The 12,422-nt window shown below is 42.0% G+C and overlaps 1 protein-coding gene across 1 annotated transcript; it reads left to right on the top strand.

Moving 5' to 3' along the window:
• The first annotated feature begins 216 nt into the window (after positions 1 to 216).
• On the top strand, positions 217 to 10,277 carry lrpap1 (low density lipoprotein receptor-related protein associated protein 1). The gene is made up of 8 exons (XM_019889312.1): positions 217 to 509; positions 2,142 to 2,286; positions 4,221 to 4,351; positions 5,407 to 5,527; positions 7,006 to 7,161; positions 7,381 to 7,463; positions 9,643 to 9,819; positions 9,947 to 10,277. Exons 1-8 carry the CDS (start codon positions 345 to 347, stop codon positions 10,013 to 10,015), a joined length of 1,047 nt encoding a protein of 348 aa, XP_019744871.1. The 5' UTR covers positions 217 to 344; the 3' UTR covers positions 10,016 to 10,277.
• Positions 10,278 to 12,422: the final 2,145 nt, after the last annotated feature.

The raw sequence follows: 12,422 nt of genomic DNA, 5'->3' as shown, positions 1-12,422 counted from the left end.
CTCGTGAACTCAAATGTGATGGAGTTGAGGATGTAGCAGCCTACGGTCCGGAAAACGCGTGGACGTTTTCGATTTGCTCTCAATTTCCGCTGCTTCGAAACGAAGCTGCGCTGCATTTTTGGACTTGTAGTTCATAAGGGCGGTATTAATAGTGCTTGTACATAGTAGTTTCCAAGTTAAAAAACTACATAGACCACAATGCAACTAACGCGGAACTGACTGCCCCATTGGTCACGTGTCTTACGATGCTCGGGCACAATAATAGTGTCCATCAGTGTGACTCGTCTGTCATTTTATGTTTTTCCTAGTTGTGTTTTAGACACGCAGTGTGTTTCCTATTTAAGATGAAAGAACTGTATTCATTAGTTGTTGTTTCTCTCGGTGTTTGCGTAATGGCCGGTAAATACTCGCGGGAGTCGAACGAGCCCCAAAAAGCTGGCGTCGGTGATGAGCAGACAGACGAATTCAGGATATCGAAGTTGAACCAGGTGTGGAACAAGGCCTTGCGGGTACGTATGATTATATCCCTCAATACATCGGGGGAGTGAACAATACGAATGTCACTAGATAAACAAAATATTCCCTGATGAATTGGTCCAAAGAGTGCCGCGAAAATATCGTCGGTATTCATCTCAATCGGGTTGAGATCAGGAGTTGGACTGGGCCACTCCAGAATTTTCTTCTTTTAAACCATAGGTGTCGAAGTCCGGTCCTCGAGGGCCGGTGTCCTGCATATTTGGAAAGATACAAAACATGCAGGAAAATGGCCCTCGAGGACTGTAGTTTGACACCTATGTTTTTATGTTGATTTCTTCTGTGTTTTTGATCAATGTCCTGTTGCAGCACGCATCCCTTTCGAGCCTCAACTGTTGTCCAGATGATCTCAAGTTCTTCTGCAAAATATATTGATACAAATTTCAATTCATTTTTCTACTGATCAAAACAAGCGGCCCAGGCCCTGAGTTAGTAAAGCACGCCCATGCCATGATGCTTCCTCCACCATGCTTCAAAGCTGGGATCAGGTTGTTTTGCTGTGCCATTTTCCCCTCCACGCATTGCTTTGTATGTTCTTCTCAAACAACTCAACTTTGGTTTCAACTGTCCACAGAATGGTTTGCCAGTAGTGTTGTGGAGCAGCCAAGTGCTCTTTAGCAAACTTAAAACTTTGTACACAGCAGACAATGCTTCAATACAAGAGACACTTCTAAACCACTGTGTGTTTTCTAGTGGATAGTAAGAGCAGCTTTAAGCCACACCTCCAATGTTGACTCACACCCGACTGATTATTATTCAGAGAATCTGTTGCGTAGAGGTTCACTTGTTCGTGTGGTAATGACATGACGTCATCTTTAGTGTACCCGAAATGAGGAGATCGAGGAGCATTGTCTCATATCCCCAAAATATGTGTACCTCTTCTCGGTCATTCTGAAATGAACATAAACACACTGCCACGTAACTTTGTTTAAAAAAATAAAATAAAATAAAAATATGTTTTGTGTGTCACTTGGTGTCGTGCTTTGTGCTCAAATATGTCACATCGTGGACATATTCCATTCATATTAGAAATCTCATTTGTTTTTTGAAATATAAAGGAGTACATAAAAAGATTGGATTTATTCACAAAAATTCTGAATTGGGCACCATGCCCTGCTGTGCGGACGTAGCGTGAGGTGATGATCAGATTACATTTTATGACCAATCTGCAGAAATTTAAGAAATTCCACTGGGAGCACATACTTTTCCCTGCTATGGTCTGTAGTCCACTATATTAAAAGCCATATACAATGCAGTGATTACAGAGGAGGGAAGGAGTTACTGATTCCAAACGCATCCATAGAGTTTGTAGCTGTGAATGTTGATTTTGCAGGTCAGCAAGCCTTAACAAAAGCACAAGCAGGCCGAATAAATAGCCAGAAAATCATCCCATTTCAGTGTGTGTGTGCGCCCGCGTGTACGTGTGTGTGTGTGTGTGTGTGTGTGTGTGTGTGTGTGTGTGTGTGTGTGTGTGTGTGTGCAATCTTTTTTTTTTTTTTTTTAATAGAGAGACTAATAAAAGTGAGTTAAATGAATGAAATATTCAGTATTGATCAGTGGAACAGACATTCTAACATTCAGTTTGATGCTGTCCTGCGTTTTGACAGATGCAGTTGTCCCCTGTGAAGCAAGCCGAGCTGCACAGTGACCTGAAAATCCAGGAAAAGGCTGAGCTGCAATGGAAGAAATGGAAGGTTGAGGGACTGGATGAAAATGGAGAGAAAGAGGCTCAAATCCGCCGTAACTTCAATGGTGAGGGTGTCTCTCTGTCTGCTGAATTGTCTTGGAGGACGCATGGATTGCATTGTTATGAGCAAGAACAATCAATGCTCCAGGTTGTGTCTGAATGTCTTTTGGTATTTGGCATGCATGACTTCAGGAGCACTACAATATATTTCTCCATTCTTGTCCTCCATAGGGCAATTTGTTTGTCTTTTTCAGCATACATTGGTGAGTGACTGTAACCTCCCTGGCTGGACTGGTTGCCATCGAAACAAGAGACATACAGTATAAATATGAACACACACATTAACACCTGTGGAGGACTGAGAGTCTTCAATTAACCCATGTTTGAATGTCGGAGGAAACTCACATTAGAACATGGAAATTACACATAGGTGGCCCTGAGCCAAGATTTGAACCGTAAACCTCAGAACTGTGAGGCAAATTTGCTGTCTAGGTCGCAGTACATCCCTGGGACGTAACATTCTTGGCTGATAAAAAGTTCAGTAACATACAAATGGCACTTATACCCTCAGTTGAGGAAACAGCTTGACATAAACGTATTCCTTTTTTGTACATTTTGAACAGACGCTAATGTATAAAGAATATGGATGAAACATTACCGGATTGTTGGCTTTCACACGACGAGGATGGCGCCTAATAATTGATCAACAGTGGTGTCACTGCAAGGCTTTAACAGGACGTTCTCGGAAGGACGTGGTCACTGAGCTTAGAGTGTCACAAACTCGGTTGCAAACTCAGCAGGTTTGCAACCGAGATAGAGAACACTCTGACATTTGCATTCAAAAGATTAAAGAAGGTTATATTAGGTTAATCTGAAAAGGTTAGTGTATTTTAGGTTCATTCTAAAATTTCACCTGAATGCCAAACATCCTTCACATTTTGTGAGCAGTGCATTTACTGCAGCGTATTGACCAGCCACAATCAGTGATATATGAGGGAAATGTTCAGTTTTAAAACTTATTTTTGAGTGTTGGTTGTTTATTATTGTGTGACAGAAGTGTCAGAAGTGTATGATATGACATTAGATTTGAATAATTCATGAACACCTGCATCGGCGGAGCACAGAAGCCATCTGGACGTCCTGCCCTTTTTACTCTGCACTGCATCAGTGTCCTTGTAACTCATGGAGAAAAAAAGAGTCAATGGTCCTGTGTGGGCTAAATATCAATGTTGAAGCCACAGGACCACAAGAGACCTTCATCACGCCAATGCACTGGCAGTGTATTCTTGTTTTACGAGTCGTTTATTGCATATCATTTAAGTCACACGAATGCATAAAAGGTTCAAATGTAAATGAGTGGCTCGTTTGTGAGGTTTTTAGACCATGATTGTGAGGGTTGTGTGCGCGTGTGCGTGCCACTAACTGGTTAATGAGTAATCCGAATGTGTTCCAGCAGCATGTGAATTGGTGCTGAATCAGCTGCTGAATCACAATTTACTGGAGCAGCACAATGAGGCCAGAGCCAAGTCCAACAACATTGGGTTGTTTCTCAGCATGCCATCGTGAGATGACATGACTTTTTTTTTTGTTGCCAACTGTGAGCCGCATCATTTTTTAAAATCATATTTTTTTAATATGTTGCGAAGATAAAAGAAAAGATGAAATTACTTTTCACTTTTCTACTTTCGATTGTGAGCCTCTCTCCAACATTTTGTAGGAAGTCTTCCTCACAGAACAGTGGAAGCTGAAATCGCTGCAAAGACAGGACCACCTCCATGAACCATATTCTTCTCGTTTTACTTGCTGTAGGAGTAACGGCCATGTGGCCCAATACTTCCCCCCCCCCCACCACCGGAGTGTAGCTTAGTGATCCACTGCTCACCGTTTCATCAAATCTTCAAAGATTAAAGAGACATGTATATTTTTTATTAATTTACTGGCAGTTCAAAATGCTCCCAGTTTGCAGCTGATGTGGTTTGCTTTGCCTTGTGTTCGCTAGTGATCCTGGCCAAGTACGGGATGGATGGCAAAAGAGACACAAGACACCTGGAGAGCAACTCTCTGAAGGACCATGACTTTCAAGATGGTGACATATTTGAAGATCCCAAGCTGGATAAACTATGGAACAAGGTGTGTCTTTGTGTGTGTGTGTGTGTGCGCACACGTGTGTACACTCTTGTTAGCAATGTGCAGGCAGTGTGAACACCATCTGGATTTGTTGTTCTTTGTGTCAAAGCTGGCATCAGCTAGTTTCATATTCTCACACGCCGTTACAGACGGTGCAGTCTCACCGCAACAAGTCTCTTATATGTCTCAAACAACGCCCCCCCCCCCCTTACTATTTTTATATTGTCGTCACCAAGTATAAAAAGTTTGTTCTCACCCAAACCAGCAGGAACTGTAATTATGAAATGAAACTTGAACCGCACACTGACATGGTGTTTGTTTTGCTGACCCTAACTCAGTCTCTGTATTTTGATCATCAATTAATGTGTCAAATATTTTTTTTGAAGAATCGTACTAAGAAAAAAAAAATTTAATTTTCCATCCCTTCATGAAAAAAACAGGACACTATTTCAAATTGTCAGTGCAGAAAATGCTCAAACGTCGAGAAAACTGATGAGGATTCAGTTCCTGGTTTGGCCCGTAACATGTCGGGAAAAATGTTGATCATTCATTTGCAAAGTCAAAGCAGATTTATGCAAAATGTCTTATTTTGATTAAACACAAAGATCAGCAAATATGAGTCAGAGATGGCTTGATATGTCCCTAAGTTTATATTCAGCTGTAATTTAAAAAATGTCTTTATTTTTAGTAGCACATCAGGTGTTTCATTTTTTTGTTTTTAAGTTTGACCTATACAACGTATGTTTTAATTTAATTCATAGCAGTGATGTTTCCAAAAAATCCACCTGTATAGAATTTAGCCAGGATAAAGTTGACACAAATGATTTGCTGTCGCAGGCCACATAAAATGACGTGGCGGGCCTGATCTGGCCCCCGGGCTTTGAGTTTTGACTCCTCTGCTGTACATAGACCCTTTGGGTACAACACTCATTCATTCCACCATGTCATGCCTTTCTTTACGCCTCACGTAAGATGGCATGTCCTGGTGATTTATTTGCTGTCAAGTATGTCTCCAACCATGTGCTTTATGCTCTTCCATTTATGTTTCGTTTGAGCAGGCAAAAAGCTCCGGCAAATTCACTGAGGAGGAGCTGCTGAACCTGAAGAGAGAGTTCCAGCACCACAAGGAAAAGATCCACGAGTACAACATCCTCATGGATACTGTGAGCAGGACCGAGGGTGAGCGATAAACCTTGATCGTCCTCACAAGCACGGGGAATGCACTTCTGCACATGTCTGTCCTTCCGTCAGAATGTTTTTATGTTCACACACACAGCCTGATTCACGAAGATCTTAAAATGTGTGTGGAAAATTGACCATGTTTTGTAATCAATAATAACAAAAATGTGAACTGGTCAGTGCTGCAAAGAAAAATGAATGAAAGGCAGACAGTAACTCCTTAATTAGGGGGTCTGAAAGGCAGCTGCAAACCAGGCACCAAATGAGAGGTGGCAGAAAGAACTCTTCTGCTCGTCACATATTGTGTATTCGGTGATGCAATTGCAAATTATCTAAGGCCTGCCTGGTACACAAATAAGGATTTTTAAACTTTTTTTGTTGTTGTTTTTAACCGAGAATAGACCTGATACAGTACATAAAGAGAGAAAATCAGACATTTAAAAATTGTGGTCATATTGTGTGGGATCTGCTCTAATAATCAAAGCTCCATACATGCGGGAGCATGTCTCTTGAACCTGCCGCAGGTACTTGGCTGCTTGTCTAATCCGCTTACATGTTTAGCCACTCACAGCCTGCCTGGAAGGGAATCTCCCATCAGCCCCCACGCCGCCTCCATTCCCATCACGTCTTGGTTAATTTCCTTTGTGTTTCTTGGATTTCAAGATGGACTGATCCAGTAAGATGGACTGATGGTGTTCAGTAAATATGTCCTTTGTGAACTTTTATTATCCATCATTTGAATTAATCATAAACAATAATGTGAATCCATATGACATAAGATGCTGTAATGTGTGAAGTGGAACTCTCACTAGAGTAGGTGACATATGTCGCAATTATTTTGTTCCTCTACTGCACCTCCCCAAAGACACACGGTGTTAATGTGGAAAACAACATTGCGTTTTTGATCTAGCGCTGAGTGCCGAGCCCCAAGTTCTGCTGCCCTGTTGCCACTGCTGCTTTGGACACACTTCTTACAGGAAAATAATCATAGGTCATTAACTCCTCAGTTGAGTGAGTGAGAGAGACAGAGACACACACACACACACACACACACACACACACACACACACACACACACACACACACACACGAGCTCCTCCACAGGTGGCGGAAGAGCTCTTCCTCCATTGTTGTCATCTGTCTAAATGATGAATGGTCTTGACATTTTTCTGTCTTGGGTAAAAATGCAAGGAAATGTTTGATTGTTTGGATGATGAGCACTCCCTACTGCCCGTTTGGATGATCAGGACATCCACTGTCACCATGAGCCTTAGTTGTGGTGGCCAGAACAAGCCCAATCTGATAGGTTTCAATGATAATTTGACACGATAGTGACATACCACTTTTTTTGTTTAGGGCCTTGAAGAAAATATAACGACTATGTAGTTTGTTTTTCAACCTTCTTCCTTTTCACGTCTCCGTTTAAACCGCTCATCCTCCCACATATGACTCTCAATGTGTCCCCCTCTGACTCTCAGAGATCCACAAGAATGTAATCTCCCCCCTGGAGGGCGTCGGCAAAGAGCAGGAGGTGCAGCAGAAGCACACGGAGCTGAAGCGGAAGATGAGGGACCTCGATGAAGGCTTTGCGCGCCTCCGCAAGCTCAGCCACGAGGGCTTCATCGAGGACAGCGGTGAGGGGAAACACCCACACACACTCTGCATATCAATGGAAGAAATCCCATGTCAATATGTGTATTAGGTCTCACTAATTACTTTGTGGAGCCACTCTTCGTCCTAGACTGCGTTCTCTGCATTCCCACTGCCTCTTTTTGCTCTCAAGCTTTTTGTTTTCAATGCCCTTATGTGGCAGTTGAAAGCAGTTTTCATGTGTGTCAATTGTTGCTGTGTAGAATTCCGGGAGCCCCGTGTGATCGAACTGTGGGAGGCTGCCAAGAGAGCCAACCTCAGTAATGATGAGCTGGACTCTCTCAAGGTAGGCTTTACATCTCCTCTGACAGCTCTCATCTATTTATTAGTGTGCGTGCGTGCGTGCGTGCGTGCGTGCGTGCGTGCGTGCGTGTGTGTGTGTGTGTGTGTTTTTATAGACACACACACACACACACACACACACACACACGCCTGATAACAGTGGAACCTCCAGAGGTGGAAAAAATACTCGGTACCCAAGCAGAAGTACAGATGCTCATGTGAAAAAAAGACCGGCAAAAGTAGACATACTGATTCTGTACTTACTGTCAGTAAATGTATGGACGCTGAAATGAAGTTAAGTACAGAAGTAAAGATTAAATTGTACTCTGCCTCAACCAATAGCAGTTTTGATAATTTGGTACAACGTTCTTCCTTCAAATGACGAATAGCAGAAGGAAAAAAACATTGCGGCTTTTGCTATGTAAGAGTTAGCTAGCATTAGCTGGACTTTTAATGTACGTAATCAAAACATGTTGCCATAAATCCGCTAATGTTTTAAATTGGCTAATGTTTTGAAAGTTGTAAAAAAAAAAATTTAAAAAAAGCTACATTATTGAAAGATAACTGAAACTATAGACCTGACCAGTAACTTTTTTTCAGAATAGTGTGCCAGATCTTTTTCCAAATGGAGGGCATTTCCCTCAAGATTTTACTTGAGTATGTCTCATTTTCACTGCTGTATGCATCGTTGAACTTTTTTTTCATAGAAGCCAATTGAAGAAATTCTTTGAGTCCTTGTCAAAATGTCAATATCATAAAAGGGTTTAAGTCACATTTTAACTCTTTGCTGTGACTTAAGAGTGTTGGACAAGCGTATGGCTCAATTGCTTAAGAGCCTAAGCGGGGACAAATCACAGGAGGGCAGATTGCAAGTGTCTCCTTAGTAAAAATGGCCGCTTGTCATAAGCGATTTAACGCTTATCATCAGCAATGCAATATTGTACTGAGCGGCCAGAACAGCCACCGCTTTACCTCGTCATGTCCATTTCCAGCTCGATGGTCATCATCGTATTTTGCCTCTGCTATTTCTGGTGCTCTTCTCAAATACACTTGTGGCCTTAATCGTATGAATGCTCACAAGATTCGCAAAAGTTGTCATCTTTTATCCAGCACAAGCGATGGCTTGACCGCCATGTTTATGTGTCACTTCAGGGGAATACCTTTCCTCAAAAGTTTACTTTGAATTGCGCGACCTTGAAGATGCGTTTCCGCTGAATTCTGCATATCGAATTCGTAGTGAAGATTTCTTAGTCAGGTGTGCTGTCAAAATAGTCCAATCACTGATAGCCTTTGCCCAGGAGCTCTCCCTGGGAGTCAAGCCCGCATTTCAATAGGTTGAGTTTTGTATTTATAAAAGTCGCTATTCAGGATCACATCCAGGCCGAGACTCTTCCTCTGTCGTGAAGGTGTTAAATTTGAGGCCTGCATGGGGTCTTGGCAGCCCAACAAAGCAAATCCTTCATGTCATGTTGAATGTTTGATTGCTTGTTTCGTTTTGCCATAAAATCTGTCCCAGCATTCAAACAGGATAAGTTAGTTTTTTTTCTTGTTACCAGAAATTCCAAGCAAATTTTTCACCAAATTCCCGATGAAAAGAAAAATAGTTGTTTACTGAAAGAGAGGTGACTGCACATGTCCAGTGCTGTGAAATACTACTTGCCGCCCCCCTTCCTGATATCTGTGTTCTTTGCATACATATCACACACAAAGGTTTCACTTCATCAAACCAATTTCAATAGAACGCAGGGACTACCCAAGGAAATAAAAAATTCAGTTTCTAAATGCCAATTTAATTTATTAAGGCACACCCCCCCCCCCAAAAAAAAACTACCCTGTCCCTCTGTGAAAAAGTAATTGCCCCCTCCTTGTTAAATCATAAAGTAACTGTGACAAACGACAGTTTTAGGAAAGCTGAGTTCAATTTCAAAGGCAACACCCTCGCACCACATTTGTTGAATCAAGTCTCAATAAATAAAACATTTCAAAATCGCATTTTGTATTTCCTTGGGTTGTCTGTGTGTAATATTAAAATTGGTTTGGTGAACCGAAATCTTTGTGTGTGATAAAAATGAACCCGGAACGGGGCAACTACTTTTTTCACGTCACCGTATGTGGGTTTCCCACTCAAAAAGGGCTCCCGAGAGAAACCATAACAATGATGTCTATTTCTTTGGTCCATTTAGGAGGAGCTGCATCACTTTGAGACCAAGGTGGAGAAGCACAGCCACTATCAGGAGCAGTTGGAGCTCTCCCACCAGAAGCTTCAACACGTGGAGGCTTTAGGAGACAAACAGCACATCAAGAGGAACCAGGACAAGTACAACACTCTGGCTGAGAAGACCAGGGAGATGGGCTACAAGGTATTTCCAGGGCATTCACTGTTCACTTAACTCTGAGGTTAAGGACCACGTGTGTCCATTCCATGTGTTGAGTTCAAATGCAAATCGAGTGAGAATACAAAAATGACTCAGTGTTCTTTTTTTCCAGATGAAGAAACACATGCAGGACTTACACAACAAGATCTCTGGTCAAGGTCTGGCCCACAATGAGCTGTGATGACCTCGCTCATGTCAACGCCAATGAAGAATCAATGATTTCAACTAAGTCTTGCTTCCCCTCTCACACTAACCCAGTCATACTAACTTAGTTGAGCCACTGTAAAACAATCCATTTTTTTTCTACCTTAGTGTTTGTGTATTGATTTGTTGTGGCGTTTACAAATCAAATCAGAACAAATTGGTTTTCTTGTACATACATGAAAAAATTTCCTGACAAACCAGCACTTTTTTGTAATAAATGATCAGATTTGCTGTTGTACGACATTGATATAGTGTTTGGAAGCAGCATGTAAGGAACAATTCACATAAAGACTGATACAAGAGGTAAAAACAACAAACACATGAAATTGGAGTCTCTCACATATACAGTGGTCAAACTGCTGTTTCGAATAGGTAATTGGGAGAGGCGCTATTTGGATTTGTTGCATTACTCTCTAGACCAGGGCTCGGGAACCTTTTCGACTAAGAGAGCCATGAAAGCAAAATATTTGGAAATGTATTTCAGTGAGAGCCATATATACACACACACACACAGACACACACACACACACACACACACACATATATATATATATATTTTAAAAAAACTGTATTTTAAAAGTGAATTCAACAAAATGTAATATAATAAGCCTTGTAATACTCACCATTAATGTGAATGGTTTTCCGTTCCTCACGATTGCTAGCAAAGCTAGCGGAATTATAGTCAGCTTGTCGGGTCCACCCTGCTTGCACACTTCCTTTCTGCTGTCTCTAGCAGGGTGTTTTGATGCGAACGTAGCATGGCGCGTGTCAAAGTGCCGCTTTACATTCGACCGTTTCATCGATGGCATTTTGTCATCGCAAATTAGACACACCGCAGAACCTGTTCCCTCCACAAAGGCGAATCCTTCGGTCCATTTGTCCTGAAGTGTACCATACTTGTCATCTTTTTTTCTTTTCGCCATCTTATTCGTCGAAGGATTTAGCTTTGAGCTCATGACTGAGCGAGTTGATTCAGTTTACCTGTTTCCACAGCAACGGCCGACGTAGGCCAGTATCATCCAATTAAAATTGCCCCTGCAGCAAACTGCAGCCCTGAACAGGACACGACCAGTGAAAAGTCGATGGATGGATTGAACAAGCAACAATATTTTGTTTTATCTGCAAGCCAGATGCAATCATCAAAAGAGCCATATCTGGCTCGCGAGCCATAGGTTCCCGACCCCTGCTCTCGACAATATAACAAAAGCTGTGTAAAAAGAGAAAAGGTTAGGAGAAAAGGTGAAAACATTTCTCGCGAGCCATAGGTTCCCGACCCCTGCTCTCGACCAATATAACAAAAGCTGTGTGAAAAGAGAAAAGGTTAGGAGTGAAGAGGTGAAAACATTGCACTGATCTATATTTATTCAAATCTGTTTTTGGCGAGCAACCAGTTCAGGGTAGACCTCGCCTACTGCCCAATGACAGCTGAGATGTGGCAATAACATCAAAAGAAAAATAGTTGAGAAATAGAATTTAATGTCATTCGTCAACTTGGCATAAATGCAATCGTTGGCTATTTACAAGCATGGTGATGGAAATCCGTCCCTGCGGTGAAATGAGCGGACTCCCGCTGAGAAAATCGGAACTCTGTGACTCAGCATGATAAGCTTCCTCCTCAGACACCCAAGTCCCATAAAAGTAAATTGGCGTCAAATATTAGCCTATTTGTCTTGATGACATCAAGCGGGGAGGGTGTGGCAAATTGGATCACACGCGCAGAGCTTTGCCATTCATCAGTTGGCGCCCTCTCCCGCAGCGCAAGCATCGGCATCGATTACCGTGATGAATAATTGTCCTGGCTGACAGCTCACTCTCTTCAGTCTCTCTGGATTCTTGAACTGTGCACCTGAGAAATAACTCTGAAGCTGCTTTTTAAATCAAACACATTTAAGCTCTGACGTCGAATCATTGCCAAGTACGCCAGGCCTCCAAACAGTCAAACGTATGACAGCGGGCCCAGAGTTTGGCATGTGATCATATTGTGATCATTAGATAGAATTTCATATGAGGTCATCTGAGGACGAGGCTCGAAGCAGTGCTCCCGCTCGGCACACAAATTGGAAAAATAAATTCAAGGTAAACCAATTAAAAAGGGTGACATTTCACTAAATTGGCGAACAGCCTTTTTCTTCTCCAACATGAGCATCAGCGGATTTAAGTGCCTTGCAGTCAAGAAAAACTCATTTAAATCTGATATAGGGTACATCTTCAGGGGAATCGGATCTATTTGGTGGGATTAACATGCATGCAGGTAAGGATTACACCACAAATTAATCAGTTTTCAACCAATACAGTAATCCTCCACTATTCAGGCTGTAATAGGGACCAAGGCAAGTAGCGAAAAGCGCGAGTGATTGCCTATGTGAATAGTTTCAACCATTAAC

This window comes from Hippocampus comes, unplaced genomic scaffold, assembly GCF_001891065.2.
Source record: "Hippocampus comes isolate QL1 unplaced genomic scaffold, H_comes_QL1_v1.1 scaffold86, whole genome shotgun sequence".
In the NCBI taxonomy this organism is placed as follows: domain Eukaryota; kingdom Metazoa; phylum Chordata; class Actinopteri; order Syngnathiformes; family Syngnathidae; genus Hippocampus; species Hippocampus comes.
This window is presented reverse-complemented; position numbering and strand designations above follow the sequence as displayed.

Excerpts from the sequence above, each read along its gene's own strand:
- lrpap1 (XM_019889312.1), top strand. The coding sequence starts at position 345 with ATGAAAGAACTGTATTCATTAGTTGTTGTTTCTCTCGGTGTTTGCGTA. Across the intron at positions 2,287-4,220 it reads AATCCGCCGTAACTTCAATG|TGATCCTGGCCAAGTACGGG; the intron begins GTGAGGGTGTCT and ends TGTGTTCGCTAG. Across the intron at positions 7,464-9,642 it reads ATGAGCTGGACTCTCTCAAG|GAGGAGCTGCATCACTTTGA; the intron begins GTAGGCTTTACA and ends TGGTCCATTTAG.